General features: G+C 40.7%; 1 protein-coding gene and 1 long non-coding RNA gene across 2 annotated transcripts; one reads left to right on the top strand and one right to left on the bottom strand.

The window, feature by feature from the left end:
- The first annotated feature begins 1999 nt into the window (after positions 1-1999).
- hyi (hydroxypyruvate isomerase) lies at positions 2000-26454 on the top strand. Its single transcript, XM_068319881.1, has 8 exons — positions 2000-2344; positions 16331-16442; positions 17941-18055; positions 18304-18382; positions 24128-24177; positions 24257-24326; positions 25863-25997; positions 26090-26454. The coding sequence occupies exons 1-8, from the start codon at positions 2146-2148 to the stop codon at positions 26146-26148; spliced, it is 819 nt and encodes a 272-aa protein (XP_068175982.1). The 5' UTR covers positions 2000-2145; the 3' UTR covers positions 26149-26454.
- Positions 5612-7617, bottom strand: LOC137599229 (uncharacterized). The gene is made up of 2 exons (XR_011036770.1): positions 6658-7617; positions 5612-6493 (listed from the first exon to the last, which is right to left on the bottom strand). It is a non-coding gene; the product is annotated as an uncharacterized lncRNA (long non-coding RNA).
- Positions 26455-27688: the final 1234 nt, after the last annotated feature.

The following is a 27688-nucleotide window of genomic DNA, read 5'->3' as shown; positions in this document are numbered from 1 at the left end:
TGAACAACACCAGGCACCCCCTACACACCACCTTCTCCCAGCAGAGAAGCACCTTCAGCGGCAGACTGCTGTCACACAGCGCCTCCACAGAGAGGCTGAGGTCCTCCTTCGTGCCCCGTGCCATCAGGGGGTACAATGACTCTCTCAGGAGGAGCGGGGGGGAGGTGGCGAGGTCAGCACGGGGTTGAAAATGGATTTAATTTAATTTAATTTAAATTAAATTTTATACTGTTGTATATATATATATATATAAAATTTATTTATTTATTTTTTATACTGTTTTATATTTTAATTCAATTTTATACTGTTTAGATTTCTATTTTATACTGTTTATATTTTAATACTGTAATATTTTTAAATTTTATACTGTTTATATTTTAGTTATAGTTTAGTATATAAGTCCTGTTAGTGCTGCATGTGTCTGTTAGTGTAATGTATGTCTTGTGGTATGTCCTGTGATGTCAGTGTTTCTTTTTCTCCTGGTGTTTATCCAGTATTATTTGTTATGTAATGCCTGAGCAGTGGATATATACAATTTCCTCCGGGATTAATAAAGTATCTATCTATCTATCTATCTATCTATCTATCTATCTATCTATCTATCTATCTATCTATCTATCTATCTATCTATCTATCTATCTATCTATCTATCTATCTATCTATCTATCTATCTATCTATCTATCTATCTATCTATCTATCTATCTGTTGTTCTGCCTGTTGTACTGCCTGTTGTACTGCCTGTTGTACTGTCTGTTGTTCTGCCTGTTGTACTGCCTGTTGTTCTGCCTGTTGTACTGCCTGTTGTACTGCCTGTTGTTCTGCCTGTTGTACTGTCTGTTGTACTGTCTGTTGTTCTGCCTGTTGTACTGCCTGTTGTACTGCCTGTTGTACTGCCTGTTGTACTGCCTGTTGTTCTGCCTGTTGTACTGCCTGTTGTACTGTCTGTTGTACTGTCTGTTGTACTGCCTGTTGTACTGTCTGTGTTGTACTGTCTGTGTTGTACTGCCTGTTGTACTACCTGTTGTACTGTCTGTGTTGTACTGTCTGTTGTACTGTCTGTTGCTCTGCCTGTTGTACTGCCTGTTGTACTGCCTGTTGTACTGTCTATTGTACTGCCTGTTGTACTGCCTGTTGTACTGTCTGTTGTACTGCCTGTTGTACTGCCTGTTGTACTGTCTGTGTTGTACTGCCTGTTGTACTGTCTGTGTTGTACTGCCTGTTGTACTGCCTGTTGTACTGCCTGTTGTACTGCTTGTTGTACTACCTGTTGTACTGTCTGTGTTGTACTGCCTGTTGTACTACCTGTTGTACTGTCTGTGTTGTACTGTCTGTGTTGTACTGCCTGTTGTACTGCCTGTTGTACTGCCTGTTGTACTGTCTGTGTTGTACTGCCTGTTGTACTGCCTGTTGTACTGCCTGTTGTACTGCCTGTTGTACTGCCTGTTGTACTGTCTGTGTTGTACTGCCTGTTGTACTGCCTGTTGTACTGCCTGTTGTACTGCCTGTTGTACTACCTGTTGTACTGTCTGTGTTGTACTGCCTGTTGTACTACCTGTTGTACTGTCTGTGTTGTACTGTCTGTGTTGTACTGCCTGTTGTACTGCCTGTTGTACTGCCTGTTGTACTGTCTGTGTTGTACTGCCTGTTGTACTGCCTGTTGTACTGCCTGTTGTACTGCCTGTTGTACTGCCTGTTGTACTGTCTGTGTTGTACTGCCTGTTGTACTGCCTGTTGTACTGCCTGTTGCACTGCCTGTCTACCGTGGGTCAGAGAGGACTGCAATGTCATCTGTACTCTATGTCGTGCATAAATGTTACACTAGACAATGCAGCTGACGTTGACGTTGACTGTGAACCGTGACCCAGACTGTTCCACCTCCACACTGGAGTATAACCATGTACACCCACCTGAACAACCACCAGGGGGCAGTGTTTCTGCACATGAGCACTGCACGAGTCAGGAAACAGTCATTCAGAGCTGAGCAGAACTAGGTAGACACGTGTGTGTGTGTGTGTGTGTGTGTGTGTGTGTGTGTGTGTGTGTGCGTGTGTGTGTGCGCGCACGCGCGTTTAATTTTGGAACTGAAGTCGCGCGAGCAGATCCAACACTATGCCGTCATCGCTTGGCCAGTGACGTCATTCAAGATGGCGCCGCTGAAGTTCTGCGCTAACCTCTCCTGGCTGTTCACTGAACTCCCAGACTTCAGCCAGCGGATGATCGCGGCGGCTGCGGCCGGGTTTGAGGCCGTGGAGGCGGCCTGGCTCTACGAGTCCGACCTGCTGGAGCTCCGGAGGGCGAAAGAGGCTTCGGGGGTGGAGGTGGTCCTGATCAACACCCCCCCCGGTGAGCAGCCCCCGGGGGCCACAGCCGCCCTGAGCTACACCCGCGGCTGTGTGTGTGTGTGTGTGTGTGTGTGTGTGTGTGTGTGTGTGTGTGTGTGTGTGAACTAACTTATATTACCTTAGGGTGATTTCAGACCTGGATTAGACCAACGTTGTGGGGCCCAAAGACCTTAGGCACCCCAAAATGGTGGGCCCCACAAGGTTTTTCATTGCAAAAGGCTCAGGGGACACTCCTGATATGCCCCCTGCCTTTTTTTTGACATGTCCCATAAGGTAGCAAAAGTTGGGTACAGGTGTGTGTGCATTTTCACCCTGGTGGTAGGAAATGGTACTGCATCGCACACACACTCCAGGAAGTGTGTATCCCAACTTCCTGCAAGAGCAGGAAAAGCAGGAAGTGCTGCTGAGCTGCATATATGGACATATTTTTTCAATGCCATTGTGTTTAATCCAACTCTACAGCAAATGTTAATGTTAGATAATGTTAGCTAATGCTAACGGTAGCTAACGCCAACATTAATGCTAACGCTAGCTAACGAGCGTTAGCTAGCGCTAGCGTTAGCGTTAAATAACGTTAGCTAGCGTTAGCGTTAGCTAGCGTTAGCGTTAGCTAGAAATAGCTAACATTAGTATTAGCTTTTATTGCTAACTGCTGGTCATAATGATGATAGTTAAATGACATAAAAATAAACAGATGGATGGATATTTCAGTAGAAATGTAGAGATGGATGGGTGGAAAGATGGATGGACATTTCAATGGAACGCTCATGCAAATGTTTTAACCACAATACATGGATCTCTTGTTTATGCTTTATGTTAGCTAGCTACAAGCTAGTGTTAGCACTCTATTGTTAACTGCTGGTCTTGATAATCATTGGATGGATGGATGAATGGATGGATGGATTGATAGATGGATGGATGATAGATAAACAGAAGATGGATGAATGGATGGATGACATTTGTACATTGATAGTTTTTCTATGCCATTGTGTTTAATCCAACTCTGAAGCAAATGTTAATGTTAGCTAATGTTAACTAACGTTAGCTAGCGTTAGCATTAGCTTGTATTGCTAACTGCTGGTCATGATGATGATTGTTAAATGACAATGATAGACAGATGGATGGATTGATGGATGGATATTTCAATAAACCTCTGCAGCACATGTTTAACCACAACTTCAAATGGATCTATTGCCTGTGCTTCAGAGCTTTTTAGCTAGCTACAAGCTAAGGTTGGCTCGCTTTCTTTTGTTAACTGCCGGGCATGATGATCATGATTTTTAAAACACATACATGGATGGATGAATGGATTATAGATAAATGGGCAGATGATAGATAGATGGGTGGATAGCTGGTTGAATGTTTCATTAGAACTCTCATGAAAAGGTTTTCATTTTAATTAAAAAAAAAAAGTTTTTATTAAGTGTATTAATCCCCAAAGGGAAATTAAGACTCCACTCTACACACAGGTTAGTAGTTACATGCATCTAAATAGTGTGTACAGGCCTGTAACACACACAAGGGGCCTTTGGGCATGCAGGTGAGAGGGAGGTAGAGTGGCGGGCAGCTCCGTCGTGGTGCGCATCCAATGCGCAACTTCTAAGATGATGGCGCCTTGCTCAAAGGCACCTCAGCAGTGCTCCAGACGTGAGCTAACACCTCCCACCATCAGCTCACACTTTGGGTGTTTTTGGGCACGAGCGGGAATCTGAACCCCCATCTCAGAACATTGGACGACCCGCTCTACCGCTTGCTTTACCACTGAGCAACTGCTGCCCCAAAACCACAATACATGGATCTCTTGCTTATGCTTTAGAGCAGCGGTCCCCAACCTTTTTTGCGCCACTGACCGGTTTCATCTAAGACAATATTTTCACAGACCGGTCTTCATTTGCTCGATAATTGTTAATGTTGCCAGGACAACTGTTGTCTAATAATAAATCCTCCGCAGTGGTTTTATATAAAATGCAGACATTGTTGAAACAGACACAGACCAATGGATGGATAGATGGGTAGATAGATGATAAATAAACAAAAATGTTGAAATGCTAGTTTCACCGAGCCTTTGTATGCTATTGAGGGTCATTAGCATGAGACACATCACCTGGGTTAATCTGCTGAGACAATCTTTTTTGGAGTTTCGAAAGGACCTGATTGTAAATAGGCGCACAGCCTATCTGTGAACCGCGCGCAGCCTATCTGTCTCCCTAAAGTGGTGTTACAGAAAGTCAGTCGGGCAACGCGAGAGGGGACATGGGGAGAAAGACAAACGCTGCAGGTACATTAATGGTTAGAAGTTATAATTTTGCTGTTTCAATATTTAAAACTTTCTTAACTTGTTAAACTAGTGTCAACTTATAAGAGCTCACAACCAGCGCCAGAAAATGAAAGTTATTAAAGGACAGTAAAGTTAATTTTAAATGACATATATGTTATTTATCATAATGAAAAATAGAAGAAAAAATAAATTTTAAATGTGTAGCATCATCAGTTTGGTCAAAAAAGCTTAAAATCTGCACCGCAGCAGCTTCCGCATTCAGTGGTCACGTGGGCGTCACTGGGGCCGAACATAGCTTAGTGGCCATAAGAAACAATACAATCCACGTCGCGGTTAACTCCAAAAATATCATGATTACCTGCGCAGTGAACAGTTGTGTCAACAGAACAGCAAAAAGACGCGAAGACAAGGACCTGTCGTTCTTTAGAATACCTTCTGGGAAGGTATCGCGCTAAAAATGCTAATGCGCTAGCCCATCAATGAGATTGTACATATTATGATAGCATTGAGCTAACTGCATTTATTACTATTGGACTGTGTGGAATGAATAACAACTCTAGTTGTTATTCATTCCACAGTGAATTTATTCGAAAGTCGCGTCTGTTGTGTCAAGTCTGTTGACACAACCGTTCACCATGCAGGTAACCATGATATTTTTGGAGTTAATCGCGACGTGGATTGCATTGTTTCTTATGGCTGCTAAGCTATGTTTGGCCCCAGTGACGTATGACGCCCACGTGACCACTGAATGCGGAAGCTGCTGCAGTGCAGATTTTAAGCTTTTTTTGACCAAACGGATGATGATACAGATATAAAAAATGTTCTTCTATTTTTCATAATGATGAATAACATATATGTCACTTAAAATTAACTTTACTGTCCCTTTAAGTGATGGGAATTCCAGCTCTTTTTTTGTTGCTTTCATCAATATATTATACCAATAATATAAAATTATAATGTAAAATTATGTACAAATGAATTAATAATGTAAAAATCTCGTTATACTTTTTATTTATATATGTTTATTATATAAGTATGCCTTTATTTTTTTCACTCTACAGTGCACTTTAAATGAATTTAAACTTAAAACTTATTTTATATAAAACAAATCGACAGTCAAACAACACAGAATCCCTTAAAAACTCGTAACACAACAAAATATAAATGAAAATATGTAAAACAAAAGAAAAAGATCAGCATCCAAATAATGTGTTTAGTGAAGATTGGCATTCAGAAACACCATGTGTGTCCGCTTTGAGGGACTGATTCGGCTTCTTCTGTCAGTCATGATCTGCCTGGTTTTGGAGAAAATTCTCTGGGAGGGAAATGACGTTGCACCAATGCACAGTCTCCATGTCATCACGTGTGTGAGGTGTGGGCAAAGTGAAGCCTTGTTTTCCCACCAGTTTAGTGGATCTGCACGTAACTGGCAAAGGGGCTCCTCAAGGTAGGGTCTCACTTCCAGTATTGCATCTGCTGAAGGCTTCCTTCTTGTAGTGTCTTCACTTGCTCTTTCTTCAAAGAATCTCCAAACAGCAGATGCTTGTGGCCCCTCTTGCTCATCCTCTGCTCCATCTTGGCCCCCTGGAAGTGGAGTTGGCTGGTTGAACCTTGCTGCTGCTGCAGTTATTCTCTGAATAGCTTCATCAACTGCTTTAGTGTCATTGAAGGTCAGTTTCTTGAATCTTGGATAAAGAATGTTGGTTTCTGACAGAACAGTGTTATATTCCATTCTATGGAACTTTCTGTCCATGGATGCACAGGGAGCCTCTACTAGCTCTTTCACATGCTGTGGTTACGCTGGTCTGGTTCTGAGCTGTCACTCTCTGCAGAACCCTGCGCAGGATTAACATTTTGGAGGCTGTAACATAGCTGAAAAAGAATAAACAATGGGTGTTAATATTACGCTTTGTTTTATGTGCAGGTGTATTAAAATTATTTCATGTATACTCAGCCTTTTATTCCAGTAATGCAACAACAATTACTACTACTACTAATAATACTAATAATAATGTAACAACATTTGTATACTGCACCTGTCTGCACTGATCTCCACAGCGACCTCCTCAAATTGCTCCAGAACAGTGCATGCCTCCTGCAGTACCTCCCATTCCTCTTGGCTCGGAGGATCGACCGGTACATTGATAACAGCTAGGTTAGAGATGACTGCATCCTTGGACTCCAGAATCCGTTTTATCATATGAAAGGTGGAGTTCCACCTTATCATACAATCTTCTCTGAGCTTCAGCTCAGGCATGTCCATCTGTCGTTGTGTTATTTTGAGCCTGTGTGTGGCTGTTGTGCTCCTGTGGAAATATTCCACTATTGACTTTCTCCACAGCAGGCTTCATCACCTTCAGAGCATCTCTCACAATCAGGTTAATTGTGTGTGCAAGACATTTCATAATTGTGCTGGGTTCATTTCAGGGTTTTAACTGCTTTGGTTATGTTCGCTGCATTGTCAATAACACAACCACCTACTTTGTTTATAACATTCCACTCTTTTGCCACTCTGAGCAGTTCCCCTGCTAAGTTCTCAGATGTGTGTCTGTCACTGAACTCAGAACAATTCAGAAGGCAGGACACCATTTTATCGTCTTCAATAAAATGACAGGTAACTGACGAGAAGGATGTGGGGGTTCAGGATGTCCAGCTGTTGGTTGTTAGAGAGGGCTTTATTAACCCTCTCTTGCAGGGATGATTTTTTTGAGAGAGGGTTTTCATGCTTGGAATGTTGTACACGTGATCTCTTCTTGGTGTATTCTATTGATTAGTCATGCGCTACAATTTTGTAATGTCCTAGAATTCAAATTCTTTATTTGGGGGCCTTTAGCAGGTATGAGATTAAAATGTGATTAATTAGATTAATTACAAATCCTGGTATTAATGAGATTATTTTTGTAATCGCCTGACAGCACTACTTTTTACCGTGTTTAGGAATATCCTTGTCCCTCCCTGTTGCTCCTCTGTCTGGCCTCCCCTGACTCTGCTGTCCTGACCTGCTGTGTGGAGCTGCCGCCGCCCCTCCCCCACCCCGCTCCCCCCCCTCCGCTGTGAGAGACTGGCGGTCACTTCTGAGTGTGAGCTGACGGCGGGAGATGTCACTGAATGCAGGAAGGCCCCTTGTGTGTCTGAGTGTTACGGGCCTGTATGCATAACACCAGAACTAATAGTGGGGTCTATACTGTGCTACTAATAATTTTCCTACAGGGATTAATAAAGTATATAAATTTACTTTATTAATCCTGGGCAGAAATTATCTACTATCTGCTGTCATACAATCACAGAATTTACAATATTACACAGACCACAAGACCGCGTTTAACTTGTGAGCATACATTCAGAGGTCATGTAGCTGTTGGGCTACCAGACCTGGTTTCCCTCCTGAACTCCTTCATGTATTCAAGGCGTCAGTGTGGCTGCAGGGAGCCAGTCCGCTGTCACGTGATCAGTGTGGCTGCAGGGAGCCAGTCCGCTGTCACGTGATCAGTGTGGCTGCAGGGAGCCAGTCCGCTGTCACGTGATCAGTGTGGCTGCAGGGAGCCAGTCCGCTGTCACGTGATCAGTGTGGCTGCAGGGAGCCAGTCCGCTGTCACGTGACAGGCACGTGACGCTCAGACGCGCGCGACTGCCGGCGCTGCCAGTCAACTCCTCAGACGTCCGCATCTCATTAGAGTCACGGAGAGAAGTTGGATGAAGAGCAGCGGACACGGAAGTTCTGTTTCTGTTGTGGCTGAAAGCACATTCCTGTGGTGAAATCCGAGGTAAGTGTGTTAATACGTCACGAATCTAACATGGCTTTAACAGAAAGTTGTCAGACAGGCGATGCGTCACTGCACGGTTTTTGACAGCAAGAATAATAACCAGTACTGATGCTAGTTTTTGTGCGCGATGAGTGTATGTACCCGTGTGCGTAAATCACGTTTTAAAAGTTTTTGTGTGTGGTATTTGGTCGTATATGTGTGTAATTACACATTATTTTTGACTGATAGCCAGAATAATACAAATATTAATGCTATTTTTATATATTTAACCTGCGTGCACGTGTCGTGCACGTATATGCTAGCATGCATGTAACGCTCGTTTTGGAAGGCGTGTCAACGTAGTTCACACTCATCCAGAGTCTGAGGCTGATGTTCAGGTGACTGATCCTACTGGATACATCTGTAGTTTCTTGGAGATATGCAGAAAGTGATTGTAGTAATTTAATTAACTGACTTGAGGCCGTATGCAATGTTAGTGATGCATTCAGGGTGTTTGGATACTGTCCATTTGTGTGTGATACAGCCCATCATACAAACTGCAGAAATGTAAATTTGAGTTTGTGGTGATTTCAGAATGGTTGATTCAGCAACCCTTCTACATGCATGTTTTTACCCCAAAGGAGCACTTCTCAACTTACGAATGCTTTTTGAATGACATCATTTGATTATATATATAGCTGACTTTTCTCTAACTGTACTTTGAGTTACAGTGCAGTTTTGGGAAAAAATAAAATATTCATTTTGCTTTAAATTGTGGTTTTGGGTGAATACAGATGCTCTGGTGACAACAATAGAATTTGTAGATGATGTGGCATTTTGCTTGTGAGAAGCATTGAGGTGGAAATTCCTATAAAAGTATATTGATCTTTGCTTGACAAAATGGATATGAGCAATCAACAAGAACATGTATTGCCTTCTCTTTTGGGGGATAAGTAGAAATGTTTATCAGGGAATGTACTATATCTGGTTATGGGTTGAGTGAATCCAGTTCTGAATATTGATCTATTGAAGCTGGAATGTGTTTACATTTGTGTCTCCCTGTGTGTGCACCTTGACAAAACAGATATTTAACCATTATAAAGGACAGTGCCTGTAAAGTTCTTTTGATGAGGGCCAGGTATACTTTGGTATACCTGTAACATAATAAAAATTGGGACAAACTGAAAAAAATGTAATACATAACTGGCCTAGCAGCATCAAATGTTCAGGGTGTGCCATGTGGAGCAAACAAATGTTTGGTGAGGTGCTGACCATGTGGAGCAACCTACTGAAATAATTAGGACTTAAATTGGATGTTGTAGTGTACGCGTTGTAATACAAGGTCATGTTGATATAAAAAATGTTCAAATGAATTAGAATACACTAAACTAATAGTAATGAATGTAGGAGATTGGAAAAAATTGTGGTAAGGACAGGCTGGCTCTATCACAGTACCTTAAAATTTGTGCAACTTCCAAGTATACATCAACATGACTATTCCAGATGATTATGAACTATGATTATGAATATGTCTTTAAATCAGTTATTAGTTTGGAAGGATGTTGTTTGTGTTGTTGGATACATTTGAAACAATTTAACAATATTTTCACAGAGGCCTAATGTCAACAAGGAGAACCAGGATACGGCCTGCAGATGATGCAAAATCATACATTCTGTCTGCGAGGGACAAACCAGCATTTATTGAATGACATATTGACGCCAATAAAGGTACAGGGCATTATTTGGGTGCACAATACACTGTTATAAAGTTGATATTTAGGATGCATAGCAAAAACATATCTTTGGGAACAAACTTCATTTCAACTGCTAATTATTCAATGTAAAATAATTAAGTTCTTTACCTTACAGTCATATTTCTAGTTCTGTCTACACTCACCTCTATGCATTTACACACTCATGTGTCCCTGGTCTTGTCCTTGTGGGGTCTTGAAATCCTGGACACACAGTTTTCTCTTTTGTTGCAGCCAGTTAACTTTACACACTCCGTTTCTAGTCTTATCCTTGTGGGGCCCTTCCGTCTGTAACTTATAATATATTACTTTATAAACAATTGGCAACACCTGTCAACAACCAAGTCAAGTCATTACTGTCATAAAATAGCACTTTATTAAGTATTAGAGGTTTGACATGGCTATGTTGAATGTAACCCATGTTACTCCTTCATTTGTTGTTTTATTTCCTTGTTCCACTAGTATAGACTGAACAATGCTGTTATTTTTGAGTTTACATGTCATTTCAGAAGCTGCTTTCACTTGAACTAGTGCTTTTAAGACAGAAATATCTACAAATAGCAGGTTTTATGTTTACCAGCTTGCAAACGATTGTTTTGATCTGAATTCACAGGTGATAAACAAGCAGCCTCCCATTCCAACATCCGCACCAGAGATGGTACCCTTGGATCTACTATCTCAGACTGATTACATCAGCGCCTGTGACAGCATACAGGTAAAGTAGCAATGCTGAAGCCATCATTCCCAGTTATTTTAACTTGTACATTAACCAGAATAAGAAGGGCTAGTGCTGCTTGTGTTTCACTAATGGTTACTGCCTGGATTTGTGTCCTATTTGAAGTAACAGACTTGACCTTAGTCATATTTCTAGTTCTGTCTACATTCACCTCTATGCATTTACACACTCATGTGTCCCTGGTCTTGTCCTTGTGGGGTCTTGAAATCCTGGACACACAGTTTTCTCTTTTGTTGCAGCCAGTTAACTTTACACACTCCGTTTCTAGTCTTATCCTTGTGGGGCCCTTCCGTCTGTAACTTATAATATATTACTTTATAAACAATTGGCAACACCTGTCAACAACCAAGTCAAGTCATTACTGTCATAAAATAGCACTTTATTAAGTATTAGAGGTTTGACATGGCTATGTTGAATGTAACCCATGTTACTCTTTCATTTGTTGTTTTATTTCCTTGTTCCTCTAGCATAGACTGAACAATGCTGTTATTTTTGAGTTCACATGTCATTTCAGAAGCTGCTTTCACTCGAACTAGTGCTTTTAACACAGAAATATCTACAAATAGCAGGTTTTATCTTTACCAGCTTGCAAACGATTGTTTTGATCTGAATTCACAGGTGATAAACAAGCAGCCTCCCATTCCACCAGCCGCACCTGAAATTGGTACCCTTGGATCTACAATCTCAGACTGATTACATCAGCGCCTGTGACAACAAACAGGTAAAGTAGCAATGCAGAAGCCATCATTCCCAGTTATTTTAACTTGTACATTAACCAGAATAAGAAGGGCTAGTGCTGCTTGTGTTTCACTAATGGTTACTGTCTGGATTTGTGTCCTATTTGATGTAACAGACTTGACCTTAGTCATATTTCTAGTTCTGTCTACACTCACCTCTATGCATTTACACACTCATGTGTCCCTGGTCTTGTCCTTGTGGGGTCTTGAAATCCTGGACACACAGTTTTCTCTTTTGTTGCAGCCAGTTAACTTTACACACTCCGTTTCTAGTCTTATCCTTGTGGGGCCCTTCCGACTGTAACTTATAATATATTACTTTATAAACAATTGGCAACACCTGTCAACAACCAAGTCAAGTCATTACTGTCATAAAATAGCACTTTATTAAGTATTAGAGGTTTGACATGGCTATGTTGAATGTAACCCATGTTACTCCTTCATTTGTTGTTTTATTTCCTTGTTCCACTAGTATAGACTGAACAATGCTGTTATTTTTGAGTTTACATGTCATTTCAGAAGCTGCTTTCACTTGAACTAGTGCTTTTAAGACAGAAATATCTACAAATAGCAGGTTTTATGTTTACCAGCTTGCAAACGATTGTTTTGATCTGAATTCACAGGTGATAAACAAGCAGCCTCCCATTCCAACATCCGCACCAGAGATGGTACCCTTGGATCTACTATCTCAGACTGATTACATCAGCGCCTGTGACAGCATACAGGTAAAGTAGCAATGCTGAAGCCATCATTCCCAGTTATTTTAACTTGTACATTAACCAGAATAAGAAGGGCTAGTGCTGCTTGTGTTTCACTAATGGTTACTGCCTGGATTTGTGTCCTATTTGAAGTAACAGACTTGACCTTAGTCATATTTCTAGTTCTGTCTACATTCACCTCTATGCATTTACACACTCATGTGTCCCTGGTCTTGTCCTTGTGGGGTCTTGAAATCCTGGACACACAGTTTTCTCTTTTGTTGCAGCCAGTTAACTTTACACACTCCGTTTCTAGTCTTATCCTTGTGGGGCCCTTCCGTCTGTAACTTATAATATATTACTTTATAAACAATTGGCAACACCTGTCAACAACCAAGTCAAGTCATTACTGTCATAAAATAGCACTTTATTAAGTATTAGAGGTTTGACATGGCTATGTTGAATGTAACCCATGTTACTCTTTCATTTGTTGTTTTATTTCCTTGTTCCTCTAGCATAGACTGAACAATGCTGTTATTTTTGAGTTCACATGTCATTTCAGAAGCTGCTTTCACTCGAACTAGTGCTTTTAACACAGAAATATCTACAAATAGCAGGTTTTATCTTTACCAGCTTGCAAACGATTGTTTTGATCTGAATTCACAGGTGATAAACAAGCAGCCTCCCATTCCACCAGCCGCACCTGAAATTGGTACCCTTGGATCTACAATCTCAGACTGATTACATCAGCGCCTGTGACAACAAACAGGTAAAGTAGCAATGCAGAAGCCATCATTCCCAGTTATTTTAACTTGTACATTAACCAGAATAAGAAGGGCTAGTGCTGCTTGTGTTTCACTAATGGTTACTGCCTGGATTTGTGTCCTATTTGAAGTAACAGACTTGACCTTAGTCATATTTCTAGTTCTGTCTACATTCACTTCTATGCATTTACACACTCATGTGTCCCTGGTCTTGTCCTTGTGGGGTCTTGAAATCCTGGACACACAGTTTTCTCTTTTGTTGCAGCCAGTTAACTTTACACACTCCGTTTCTAGTCTTATCCTTGTGGGGCCCTTCCGTCTGTAACTTATAATATATTACTTTATAAACAATTGGCAACACCTGTCAACAACCAAGTCAAGTCATTACTGTCATAAAATAGCACTTTATTAAGTATTAGAGGTTTGACATGGCTATGTTGAATGTAACCCATGTTACTCCTTCATTTGTTGTTTTATTTCCTTGTTCCTCAGGTATAGACTGAACAATGCTGTTATTTTTGAGTTTACATGTCATTTCAGAAGCTGCTTTCACTTGAACTAGTGCTTTTAAGACAGAAATATCTACAAATAGCAGGTTTTATGTTTACCAGCTTGCAAACGATTGTTTTGATCTGAATTCACAGGTGATAAACAAGCAGCCTCCCATTCCAACATCCGCACCAGAGATGGTACCCTTGGATCTACAATCTCAGACTGATTACATCAGCGCCTGTGACAACAAACAGGTAAAGTAGCAATGCAGAAGCCATCATTCTCAGTTATTTTAACTTGTACATTAACCAGAATAAGAAGGGCTAGTTCTGCTTGTGTTTCACTAATGGTTACTGCCTGGATTTGTGTCCTATTTGAAGTAACAGACTTGACCTTAGTCATATTTCTAGTTCTGTCTACATTCACCTCTATGCATTTACACACTCATGTGTCCCTGGTCTTGTCCTTGTGGGGTCTTGAAATCCTGGACACACAGTTTTCTCTTTTGTTGCAGCCAGTTAACTTTACACACTCCGTTTCTAGTCTTATCCTTGTGGGGCCCTTCCGTCTGTAACTTATAATATATTACTTTATAAACAATTGGCAACACCTGTCAACAACCAAGTCAAGTCATTACTGTCATAAAATAGCACTTTATTAAGTATTAGAGGTTTGACATGGCTATGTTGAATGTAACCCATGTTACTCCTTCATTTGTTGTTTTATTTCCTTGTTCCTCAGGTATAGACTGAACAATGCTGTTATTTTTGAGTTTACATGTCATTTCAGAAGCTGCTTTCACTTGAACTAGTGCTTTTAAGACAGAAATATCTACAAATAGCAGGTTTTATCTTTACCAGCTTGCAAACGATTGTTTTGATCTGAATTCACAGGTGATAAACAAGCAGCCTCCCATTCCAACATCCGCACCAGAGATGGTACCCTTGGATCTACAATCTCAGACTGATTACATCAGCGCCTGTGACAACAAACAGGTAAAGTAGCAATGCAGAAGCCATCATTCTCAGTTATTTTAACTTGTACATTAACCAGAATAAGAAGGGCTAGTGCTGCTTGTGTTTCACTAATGGTTACTGCCTGGATTTGTGTCCTATTTGAAGTAACAGACTTGACCTTAGTCATATTTCTAGTTCTGTCTACATTCACCTCTATGCATTTACACACTCATGTGTCCCTGGTCTTGTCCTTGTGGGGTCTTGAAATCCTGGACACACAGTTTTCTCTTTTGTTGCAGCCAGTTAACTTTACACACTCCGTTTCTAGTCTTATCCTTGTGGGGCCCTTCCGTCTGTAACTTATAATATATTACTTTATAAACAATTGGCAACACCTGTCAACAACCAAGTCAAGTCATTACTGTCATAAAATAGCACTTTATTAAGTATTAGAGGTTTGACATGGCTATGTTGAATGTAACCCATGTTACTCTTTCATTTGTTGTTTTATTTCCTTGTTCCTCTAGTATAGACTGAACAATGCTGTTATTTTTGAGTTCACATGTCATTTCAGAAGCTGCTTTCACTTGAACTAGTGCTTTTAAGACAGAAATATCTAAAAATAGCAGATTTTATCTTTACCAGCTTGCAAATGATTGTTTTGATCTGAATTCATAGGTGATAAACAAGCAGCCTCCCACTCCAACAGCCGCAGTGTCCCCCGCCTCACGCCCTACGCCAGCATGGGATAGGCTTCAGCACCCTGTGACCCGCCACGGTGGACACAGTGGCAGAAAATGGATGGATGGAGATGTGGCCCACTTTATTTTCAGTTTTTTCTTTTATAAAGTTATCTTTCTTTAAGTTTTTTTTTTTTTTAATTGAACTAAGGCTAAAAGAAGGCCTCAGGGTAGAAAGTTTTTGTTTTATGTTTTTCACTGCCTGTTTTTGATTTTATATTTTTGAAATGAAGCCCACTTGTTTTTTCTTTTATAAAGTTATGGTGATCTAAGCTCAAAAGAAGGCCTTTTTGGAAAAAAAACCCAGTGGAGAGCAAGGCAGTAAGGTTTTGTATGTTTTTGTCACTGCCTGTTTTTTATTTTGCCTTTTGTTGTGATGAGGCCATATTTATTGAAGTTTTTTCTTGTTTGTTGATAAAGTTGGGTTAATGTAAAGCATTCATGTCTTTGTCACATGTCTTGTACCACGCTACGATATAAAAGCTAGAAATGTGTGTGCAGGTGTGTAAAAAAGGACGTCTAAGGTAGTAAATGCTAGAAATTGGGCCTCACAATGCAGCAAAAAACTTACTTGGAGACAAAAGTTTGGAAATATGTTAAACTCAAGTGATATTTGTGAAATAGATTTTTTTTCCAGCTTGCCTGATTTTTTACAAAGTTGTAGCACCAGTGGAAAGGGTGGACCCCACAAAGTAGCAAAGATGAGTGAGACCCGGTAAGGTAGTATAAGTGAGTATGTGTGTGTTACTGTGTGTGTGTAAGGACGCAGCGCTGATCCTGTGTGTGTGTGTGTGTGTGTGTGTGTGTGTGTGTGTCCATGCGTGTGTGTGTGTGTCAATGTGTGTGTGTGTGTGTGTGTGTGTGTGTGTGTGTCAATGTGTGTGTGTGCGTGTGTGTGTCCATGCGTGTGTGTGTGTCCATGTGTGTGTGTGTGTCCATGCGTGTGTGTGTCCATGTGTGTGTGTGTGTTCATGTGTGTGTGTGTGTCCATGTGTGTGTGTGTGTCCATGTGTGTGTGTCCATGTGTGTGTGTGTGTGTCCATGTGTGTGTGTGTGTCCATGTGTGTGTGTGTGTCCATGTGTGTGTTATAGGTGACGTCCAGTCCGGTGAGGCGGGTCTGGCAGCGGTTCCTGGCAGACAGGTGGACTTCAGACGGGGTCTGGACCTGGCTGTGAAGTATGCAAACGGTTTGGGATGTAAACGGTAAAGTAACGCAGAACAAAGAGCCGCTGATCAATGTTATTGATTATTGTCATTGGTGATCATTCACCCTCCAGACGTCCATGTAAACACTGCCAGGCAGAAGTCTGGACACACATTCAAAGGTTTTCCTAATCTTTATGTAACTACATACTGAAGACATAAAAACGATGAAGCAAGACATGTTGAATTATGTAGAAAACCAAAAGATAATGAAAGAACTCTAAATGTTTTCTACACTTCAGCTGCCAGAAGCTGCTGTGTAGCGACAGCGCCACCCGCTGAGCCACCGCCCTGGAGAAAAACGCTAACCCAGAAACACAACACTGACCCAGTGTTGGCTCATGTCATATCCAAATGTATATAAAAAAATATATATATTAAAAAAATATATATATATGTGTGTGTGTGTGTATACAGTATGTGTATATACTGTACATATATATATACACACACAACCGTTTTCCTGTGTACAGTTTTGGCGGGTGTCTCCCCTGAAGTTGGGGCCGCTCGCCGAGTTGGCTCCGGTCTTCACATTTGTCCATGGTTCTCACCTATGGAGCCGTTTGGTCTTCCTCAAACGCAGCGGTTTATATTCTGACCTCACGTTGTCGTGTGGGGAACCCCGATGCTTTATCCACCAGGACCCAACTCACGACGCCGGCGTCTACCCGGATGGCCGCACCGTAACGCCGAAGCGGCCTTCGTCTTGGCGGTCGTTCGTTCCATACACACGGAGACGTTACGGCTTCATCGGACACAGCGGTTTGTTTCCTTGTGACGGCAAAGAAAATTAAGAAAAAAATTAAGTTAAAATTAAATATACATATACATATTTAAGGAACATGCATTAAAATATAACATATTATCATGATTTCTGGTCATGTTAGGCCCGCAGAGCAGACCTTGCTGGTCCTGACTGCCCACCACTGGTAAAATAAAACCGTGTTCGATAAAATATATGAATGAATATAAATTATAATACAGATTTAAGTTATGACAGCGGTAAACACAAAAGTTCAGCGTCTCAATTCAATCATCAAACAGAAATAATTTTTAAATTTGAAAGAAACAGGCATGCAAACTGCAAATAAAAAAAACATGCAAACTATCATAGAAATTGGTAAAAGCAACAATAGTGTCAGTGATGACCAAAGTATTGGGGGCTTCAGCAGGTTCTAGTTACATCTACGGTCTCAGTCTGGAGGAGTGCAATCCAGGGAGTGCATAAGATCCTACGTAGAACCATTAAAACTCCCAGAGGCCTGAGAGTCTTAAGGTTCCATGGGTTTCCTTAGACTTTTCTGTTTAGTAATGGGGAAACATTATTTTTGAAAGACTCCATATAGGTATGACGTTATACAAATCTGCTTTTCATTTTTAATTAATATATTCTGTGTTTATTCAGGCATAAATGTTATGCTTAATTCATAAAAATGAAATACATGCACATTTATTTTTTAACTATTTGTATTTTAACTCCTTTCAATAATTTTATCAGAATCCACCTGATGGCTGGGAGAGTTCCCGTGGGCTCACACAGACGGGACGTCGCTCAAGAGATGGAGGGTGTTTTTGTGCAGAATCTGAAATATGCTGCTGATATACTTTCAAAGGTGGGCGACTTTTTCCGTCCATGGTAATCCACCCCCCAGCCGTACAGACGTGAGACAGAATTCCCACAGAAATAGGTTTACTGAACTCTTCCAACAGAAACAGTGTATTTGAAGCCTTGTTTTGAGCCCATCCCAGCTGAGTTAGGGGAAAAGGCAGCTATGCTATGTTGATATGTTGAACGTTGTTTTATTGTTTAATAGGTATTTAAGTCGTATTCTGAATGTTGTAAAATCATTTTTCTTCACAGAATGGAATCACTGGTTTCATTGAACCAATCAACACAAGGGTTACAGATCCCGTATATTTCCTGGACTCTCCTCATCAAGGTAAAACTGTGACACACTCACACAACATAGTCTTCCACCAGTAACTTGTTTGTGTGATGGTTAAGACCTGAAGGACTTAGTTAGTGCTGCAGTGCCAAACGTCAGAGAACACTTCTAACCCTGCAAAAGGTAGTTAAAGTCCAGTAGAGTGGAAGCCTTCTCTTATCTTCTTAATAAGTCACTTATTGTGATAAAGCCACCCCGTCCTTAACACTACTATATTTCCAGTTTCCCAAGTTAATTATTATTAGTTTAGTATATTCTAATTTATGTTGACATTTTTTTCCGTTAATTAATCAATCAACCTTTATTGATATAGCGCTTAATCACATCAGCAGACATTTCAAAGCACTTTATCAGACAGAGAACCAAACAGAATCTTCCAGAGCAAACATAAGCGACAGCGGTGAGGAAAAACTCCCTCATTGAAGAAGAAACTCCAGGCAGGACCCAGACTCTGGAGGGCGGACATTAACCGACTGGATGGGAAAGGAAATAGAATGGAGGAAGAGACATGGCAAAGGAAAATGAGAGAGACAGAGAGAGAGGGGCAGATAGGCCAGATTGAATTTGCGGTCCAAATTGTGCTGTAGTTGCTGAAGTGGATATCGATATCTTGCAAGCATAGTAGGAAAAGCAAAGAAAGATAAGTAACAGAAGTCAATAAAGTAACTCTCTTTAATGTTAGACGGAGAAAATACCCTCAGCAGTCTAAGCCTATAGCAGCTAATCTAATAGAATCTGTTATTTCTTTATCAAAGAGGAGGGTTTTTAGTCTACTCTTAAATAAGTTAAGGGTGTCTGCCCCCCCCCGGACCAAGGCTGGGAGATCGTTCCAGAGTAGAGGGGCAGATAGCTGAAGCTTCTGCCTCCTGTTCTACTCTTAAAAACCCGACAGGTCACCAGAAATCCTGCCTCCTCTGATGGAAGGGCCCTGGGGGGGGGTGATAGACTTCAATCAGATCTCCATGTCAGACGGGGCCTTACAGTGGAGAGCTTCATGTGATCATGAGGAGTCTGAATTGTATTCTATAATTAATCTGGAGCCGATGAAGTGACGCTAGGACAGGAGAGATGTGTTCTCTCCTCCAGCTGCATTCTGAACTAACTGTAGAGTCCTAATAGAGGAGCTAGAACAGCCCATAATAAGGAATTGCAGTAATCCAATCTAGAAGTAACAAAGGCATGAATGATTTTTTTCTGGGTCTTTGAAGAATAAGAAATTTCTAACTTTAGCAATATTTCGTAAATGAAAGAAGGCTGTCTGGGATACAGAATTGATATGAGTGTCAAAGGACAGATCAAAAATCACTCCCAAGTTCTTGACATCATTAGTAGAGGATAAAGCAATGTTATCTAAGTGAATGACAATCTCTGAGAAATCATTTGTAAGATGCTTCGGCCCAATAATAATAACTTTGGTTTTGTTACTGGTCAGCATTAAGAAGTTGGGAAGCATCCAGGATTTAATATCCCTGATTGATAAATATAATTGGGTATCATTTGCGTAACAGTGAAAATTAATGTAATGTTTTCTTATAACATTTCCCAATGTTTTTTTATATATGTAACAGTCTCTCGATCTGAGGATTTATTGATAACATGGACAAACTTAAATCGGTCGGATAGATATGACCTAAACCAGCTCAATGCTGACTTTTCAATGCCCACTTCATCTTCTAATCTCCTGAGAAGAACAAAGAGTGGATTGATACATTTATGTTTATTCTTCTGTGAGGCAGTTCAAAACCATCGTGCCTCAAATGCTCCGAACACGTAGCAATAATACAAAATTGTGACGTGAAGCGCTACTATGAAACAAAGCACAGAGCTTTTGAACAATGTTCAAATATAAATTATTAAAAATATAAAAATTATTAAAAATATTAATAATTTAATATTTTTAATAATTTATATTCCTGCTAATGCTGCCAGAGCAGCAACTAGGCTGGCAGACTGTGTTCAAGCACAAATGCTACACACACCTGGAGCGCCCGTCATTCTGCTAGGAGACTGTAATCACTGTAGACTTGAACCAGTGTTACCAGGCTTCTTCCAATATGTTAAATGTGGCACCAGGAAAAGTAAGGTTCTAGACAAATGTTATGGCAACATCAAAGATGCCTACAGAGCAAAAGCTCTTCCTCCTCTTGCAAACTCAGATCATGCTGCTGTTCAGCTCAAGCCCACGTATAAGACTGCTCTTAAGTCCAGTAAGCCTGTTCAGAAAACTGTCCTGCAGTGGACGGAGGACAGTGTTGAGACTCTGAAAGGTTGCTTCCTAAGCACTGATTGGAGCATCTGTAATGCAAGTGTAATGCTTTACATCGTATCATTATTGATCCGCAACAGGTTAAGTGTATTTTCAGCAGGGCTGGTAACAAAAAATCCATGGGGCCAGATGGTTTGCCCGCCATGCTGCTGAAAATGTGCTCTGAAGAGCTCACGACGGCCTGGTGCCCTATATGTCAGCAATCGATTTATATGCACATGGTTCCTGATATCTGGCAAAAATCTATTGTAATTCCTGTTCCTAAAGTGTCTTGTCCTTCAGAGAACAGGGATTATAGGCTGATTGCCTTAACTTGTAGTGTTATAAAATGCTTCGAGAGGATAATTGTGAACCATCTCAAGTCTGATGTAGCTCCTTTTTTGAACCCACTACAATTCGCATATAGAGCTGGGAGAAGCACTGAGGATGCTGCAGTCAGCATCACTCATTACTCACTAGATCATCATATGAAGTCTGCTAACCAAGATGAACCTACTGAACTGGTCACTTAGCGATCGACAGAATTTTTTTCCACCAGACCTGTCGAAACTGGTGAGCGCAGCCCCACTGTCCAAATGGGACTTTTTTGGCTGGCTACATGCTGGACAGCTGGGATACTTTCAGAACTATGTGTCTGGCCCCACTGGATGTGGAGGACGTCGAGGATGTGAACATCTTCACCACCGTGACAATCGGGATAACAGCACTGGGTTTTGGTGTTTTCATGCTGCACCGCAAGCTGAGAACAATGAGATTACAACAGACCAAAGCACAAGAGGATTCCGACCGAGCAGCAGAGGCAACGGCCAGGGTGTATAAGGAGGCTATGGCCATCATGCTGAATGAAGCCATAGCCAGGATGAGTGACCGGCATGAGGAGTCCAATGCTCGGCTCAAGGAGGATATCACCCAAAAGCTGGAGAAATGGGGAAAACGTTTGGATGTGAAGGCCAGAAACCGGGATGCTGACGCCGGTGATTAGGAGTGTGGAAGGCACAGAAAGCAACATCAACTCAACCACACAAAGCAAGTCTTTCCAACGGCGATTAATAATACATTTGACCAGAAACAAGCCTTGAAACGAATAACAAAATGAACATTAATAAAATTGGACTCTTCTCAAGAACTGACAAAGAGGTTTGCAAAGGATAAATGGATGGATTAAAACAACAATGTACCAGAATAAAATAATATAAATTGATTTGTGACATACAAAGTATGTATTGGTTGACAATGTGCTGCAATGAGAGAGATGTTGTTGATTTAGGGGATGGGAACCTCACAAGCCAATGGCTTCTACCCGTTAACCCTTTTTTTTTTCTTTTCGAATGATGTTGCTGATGGTCCAACACTGATGAAAGTAAAATATGTTGTAATAACATGCCTGGAAAGAAGAAAATAAACTGAATAAATAAATAAAATAAATAATTAGCAAGCATTTGGAAGACCCAAAGGCCTACTCTCGGGTTCTCTTCGCTGACTTCAGCGCCGCCTTTGATACGGTTTGTCCTCAGCTACTGGTAAAGAAGCTATCTAACATGAATGTCAACCCTTACATAATCAGATGGTTCTACTCGCTGATTACAAACAGATCCTTACAGGTTAAGGCTAACTCTGTACTCCAAACTGTGTAGCACTGGTGTACCACAAGGGGGAGTGAGCTCACCTTTCCTGTTTTCTGTCTACACTAATGATTGTAGAAGTAGTCTCCCTAATAACTACATTTTTAAATTTTCTGATGATACTGTTATACTGAGCCTTCTGAGGAGTGACAAAAGTCTGGTGGGCTATATGCAGGAGATTAACAACTTTAATACTGTATGTGGTAACAGTCACCTGATCTTGAACACCACTTAGACAAAATAAATGATCTTTGACCCTAGAAATGTCCAACTTTATGATCCAGTGGTTATCGGTAATAAGCAGATTGAGCAGGTTGTTTCTTATAAGTACTTAGGGGTCTACATGGACAACCAGCTAAAAGGGCATGTTCAGGTGGACCATCTGTGTTCCAAATTGGCTCACTTTCTCCATAGACAGACTTTTTGGTGTAAGTTCAGGAGTTACGTCTACTTTCTATGACTCAGTCCTTGTGAGCGTCATTAGATATGGCATGGCTGCCTGGTATGGGACTCTGTTCAGCTCAGATCTAAAATATCTAAAATGGAGAAAACGGCAATGAAGGTGATTGGCAGGAAAGACTCTCCTCTCCAGTGTATCTTTGAGAAGTCAGTGCTCGGTTTGGCGAATAGAGTGTTGTCTGATCCTTCTCACATTATTTTTCCTGAATATGAGCTTTTACCTTCAGGTAGACGCTATAGAACTTGTCGTTGCAAAAACAACAGTTTAAATTATCTTTTCTTCCAACCTCTGTTGGGCTCTTAAATGACAAGAAAGTGGTTCAGAGCTCCAGTTAGTGTTCTCATGAACCGCTGGTCCCTTCGTATTGTTACGGTGCTGAGCATTTTATTTATATTTACTTATGTTTTTATTAGACCTGTGGTCCCGCTTTATGTTATTGTGTTTATGCACTTAATTTGTTTTACTAATTTGCTTGGTTCTTGTATTTTTACCATTAACTGAGGACAGTGATATCCTCTTGGTTGGGCAGTTTTTTCTCTTACGTCTGTACAATGCTGCTAGCTTTGTATTGTCTCGTATGTTTTAAACATTGATGCTGATTAAGTGCACCTTGCCCAAGACAAATTTCCCCATGTGGGATAATAAAGTATATCCTATCTTGATTAAAAAATGTGTTGCTAGCCAACCGTATTTGAATATTCAACAATCAATGTACAGATTAAGTGAATATAGACACAAAATGTGATTATTCAATTATAAAATCAGCTTTTACTTTAGAAAAGTAAGTGGCATCAGTGTATCTATTTTTTTTTTTTTTGCAGTACGGTTTTAATAGTTGTCCAGTTGTCATTACTGAACATTGTTAGGTAGGCATATCGGATGCAGCTCTATATGATTTTCCAGTCAGTTGTGCCATGACAGCGGTTTTCAGATGGTGTCACATCAAGAACCCCGAAGCTAACATGTGTTTACTAGTTTCATCATATTTTATCGAATGTAAATTAAGTTTTCTGCAAAGTCCAAGACCAAAATTCTCATAAAATTCAAATTCTCGTCATTGTTACACAAGGATGGAAATAGTTAAGTTGAATTATTCCCTTTTTTTCTGTGGGATCCACAGCCACTAAACCACTGTCCTATGAGACATCTTCAGGTTGTCCCCCCTCTGATATTATGTGCCGAGTTAGTCGAGAGTATTTCTGTATGTTTTCTGTTGTGACACATTCCAAATCATAGTGCAATCAGACGGTAAGAGATGTACCATGCTGTAATGGTCCGAGTTTGATCATATATCTTTTTTTATATACAGTATCATGTTTTATTTTTAAGTGAAATAAACCTCTGCTTACCTGCTATGAGTTATGACTGGCTTGATCTACCTGTGTTTGTAGCGGTGGCAATACTGGAGAAGGTTGGAAAACCAAACATCAGGCTACAAATGGTGGGTGGAAATTTTCTTTAATGTTAAAGAATGTAAAAATACGATGAAGCCCTCTCCCTAACCCATGTTTGAACTGCAGGATGTCTTTCATTGGCAAATAATGGATGGAAACCTGACACAAAACTTACACAAGTTTTTCCCACTGATTGGTGAGTAACATGATGTAAAAATAATCATGCAATTACTATGACCTATAAATGAATACAGTATGATACATAAGACTATCCAGAAGCACCTCTGCATTATATGAAGAAGTGTACTCCAGTGAGCACAAGGCAGAGTTAGTGGATGGACTTTTTTAAATACTACTAGTACCAATGTGCTTTTATTTGTGGAAGCTGTCAACTCTACCCTGTTGAGGGTTGTACATACAATTATACTTTCTCTCAAGACACCTGATCTGATATATCTGCACATTTCAGAGTGATCTACTGTTACCATCGCAATGCATGCCATTAGAAGCTGCTAAGAAAAAGGGAAAAAAAAACCAGCCAAAAAGACCCCCCAAACCATCCATTAAAGAGGGGAGCCTTTAACAGGATTGGGAATAGCTGGAGGAATGGTTCTCGTTGTAACTGAATGGCCTTGTTTCAAGGATCTGTCCTATCTAGGTTGTTAAAATGGTATTTTTCAGTAAACTGAACATATTCTCTAACAAAAACAAAATCCTGGCATTGCTAAAGCAGTATAATGTGGACAAGTACTATGATAACTGCTACTGGGCTGTAATATGAAGTTGTTGTTGTTGTATAGTGAACTGCAATTTAAGATAACTTACATTAAAAAAAAGATATTCACACGTTTTAATGTTTGAGCACAGCAGCAGAACAAGGTCTTAATGCATCATCGACATAACTTGTGTTTTGAAACATGAATCCATTTATACCCAGTAGACATGGAGCAACATGAATTTTGACTGATGACTGTTTGATTAATGTACATCTAGCAACCTGGAACCAGTCAAAAAGACAATTCCTTTAAACTCTTGCTTTGGAGAAATGATTTTATTCCACTCATATACTAATTATATACTGTACATCCATATACTGTATATTGTGTGTACAGGCCCATGAAACTGACACAACCACACACAAGGGGGGCTGTAAACCAGCAATTTAAATACAGTGGGAGGTAGAGAGGCGGGCAGCTCCAACCAGGTGCACTCCAAATGGGCAGCTTGTAGGGGAGACGGTGCCTTGCTCAAGGGAGTCTCGGCAGTGCTCAGGAGGTGAGCTGACACCTCCCACCGTCAGCTCACACTCAGAGGTGGCTGGGTGGGAGCGGGAATCCAAACGCCAATCCTGCGATCAATGGACGACCTGCTCTACCAACTGAGCCACTGACGCTTCGTTCAGGGTGTCTCAGCTTATAAAAAGGACAGTGCCTTGCTCAAGGGCACCTCTTCAGTGCTCAGGCAATGAACTGCCACCTCCCACTGCCAGCTCACACTCCAAAAATGTTTTGGCCCACATGGGTCTCCCATGACTTAGTGGACTGAGCTACTGCCGCCCAAACTAAGGTATACAGAGTACATGCTGTATGTCTCCTTAGCTAGTAAATGGTCTATCGTAGCGCATTTCAGCCACGCACTGCTGCTGCACATGATAGGAACTCATAAGCAATCAGCTGAGGTTGAGGTTATAAAAAAGTAAATATAAAAATAACAATTTTGCTGCCCTCTACAGGTCATATTCAGATTGCCCAGGTTCCAGGCAGAAATGAGCCTAACAGTGCTGGGGAGCTGAACTACAGCTACCTCTTCAGTACACTGGAAAAACTCGGCTACCAGGGATACATTGGGTGTGAATACAAGCCACTTGGTAAGTTTTGAATGGATTAACTGATAATGAAGAATATTTATAGAAAAAATAAAAAATGTTAATTGCCACTGTCCATTGTCTGTCAATTGTAGGCTCCACAGAGGATGGTTTGGAGTGGCTCAAAGATTATTGGACAATCAACAAGCAATGAGCTGAGTTCTCCAATCAATGCTATGAATTCCTTTGTGTGAAAAGACAGTCTGATAAATTTCACTTTAACTCAACAGGACCAAAACAAAAGTTTGGCATTCATATTTGTGTTGTGCATTTTTAGAAATCTTTGTTGATGCTGACCTTTGCTCAAAAACTTTTGTTGATAAGCGTGTAATTATTCAGACCCCCCCCCCATAAAAAAACAACAAACAACTGTGCTATGACACAAAACCTGTCAGGTAAGGATGAATACTGTATATTTTGAGACAAAAAAATAAAATTCATTACCTTGATTTTAAATACACTATTTGAATCCAATTTCAATTTTAGGTGTGGTTTTTTGTGTGAAGAGAATCCGTGATGTTCTGCTCTGGTTTAGCTATGAGGCTACAGCTCTACATGAGTTAACACAGGATATTTATTATTCTTTAAACTACATCACAAATTTCTGTCTTGGTTCTTTGGACACTTTTCTTAACATTGTTTAGAGAAAGACACTGAAGTGACATTTTTGATAGAAATGGTACACAGTTAGTGGATAATTGGCGAACTTTTTGGGGAAAACCCAGTCTTATAAGGAGAGATGGCTTTCATCCCACTTGGAATGGCACTGATCTCCTGTCCAAAAATCTGAAAACGTTAATTTGTGTTCTGTTTCAATCAGATGACATTATGTCAGATTATCATGTAGATGTATTATGTTTGACAGAAACCTGGCTGAGGATGAGTATTTTTCCCCAAACAAAACTACTCTCTCTACTCACCTAAATTATCAAATCCCACGCGTCTCAGCTGCAGGGTAGGGTCATTATCGTTGGTGATTTCAATATTCACGTGGACGACAGTAATGATAGCTTCAGTAGCACATTTATGTTGTTCCTAGACTCCAGGCTTTAGTCAGTGTGTACAGGAATCTACTCACCAGTTTAAGCACACAGTCCAGATTTATGGGATTGAAATGGAAGAACTACTCTTCTTTCCATAAATCCTCTCCTCTCTGACCACTGCCTGGTAACTTTTGATATTCGGCTATTTTGTGCCTCATAGATGTCTACCAAAATACATTTTTGGCAGGAAGGGAATCACACTCTAGACCAGCGGTCCCCAACCTTTTGAGCTCCGCGGACCGGCTTCATCTAAGACAATATTTTCACGGACCGGTTTTCGCCAGGACGGCTGTAGTCTAATAATAAATCATCAGTGGTTTTATGTAAAATGCAGACATCAACAGAAAACAAACAACCTTTTTTCATAAATTGATAATCAACATCTCTGTGAACAAAATAATAGTAAGAAATAATGAATGAAATGAAAGCAGGGATTAAGATACTTTTGGCCCGGGGGTCGAGGACCACTGCTGTAGATGGTGTCAAACACCAGGGAAAAAGGTGGGTTTTGAAAGTAAATAAACCCATGTGAACGCGTGTGGGGGGGGGGCAGTGTTGATTGGTTGGCTCAGAGAGGAGGAGGGAAATATGGAAGGCTCAGAGGGGGGAGGGGGAGAGGGAGCTGAGAGCTACGCCCCATTAAAACAGACC

The sequence above is a fragment of the Antennarius striatus genome, chromosome 7, assembly GCF_040054535.1.
Source record: "Antennarius striatus isolate MH-2024 chromosome 7, ASM4005453v1, whole genome shotgun sequence".
NCBI classification, from domain to species: Eukaryota; Metazoa; Chordata; class Actinopteri; order Lophiiformes; family Antennariidae; genus Antennarius; species Antennarius striatus.
The sequence above is the reverse complement of the archived record's forward strand: the minus strand, read 5'-3'. Positions and strand labels throughout refer to the sequence as shown.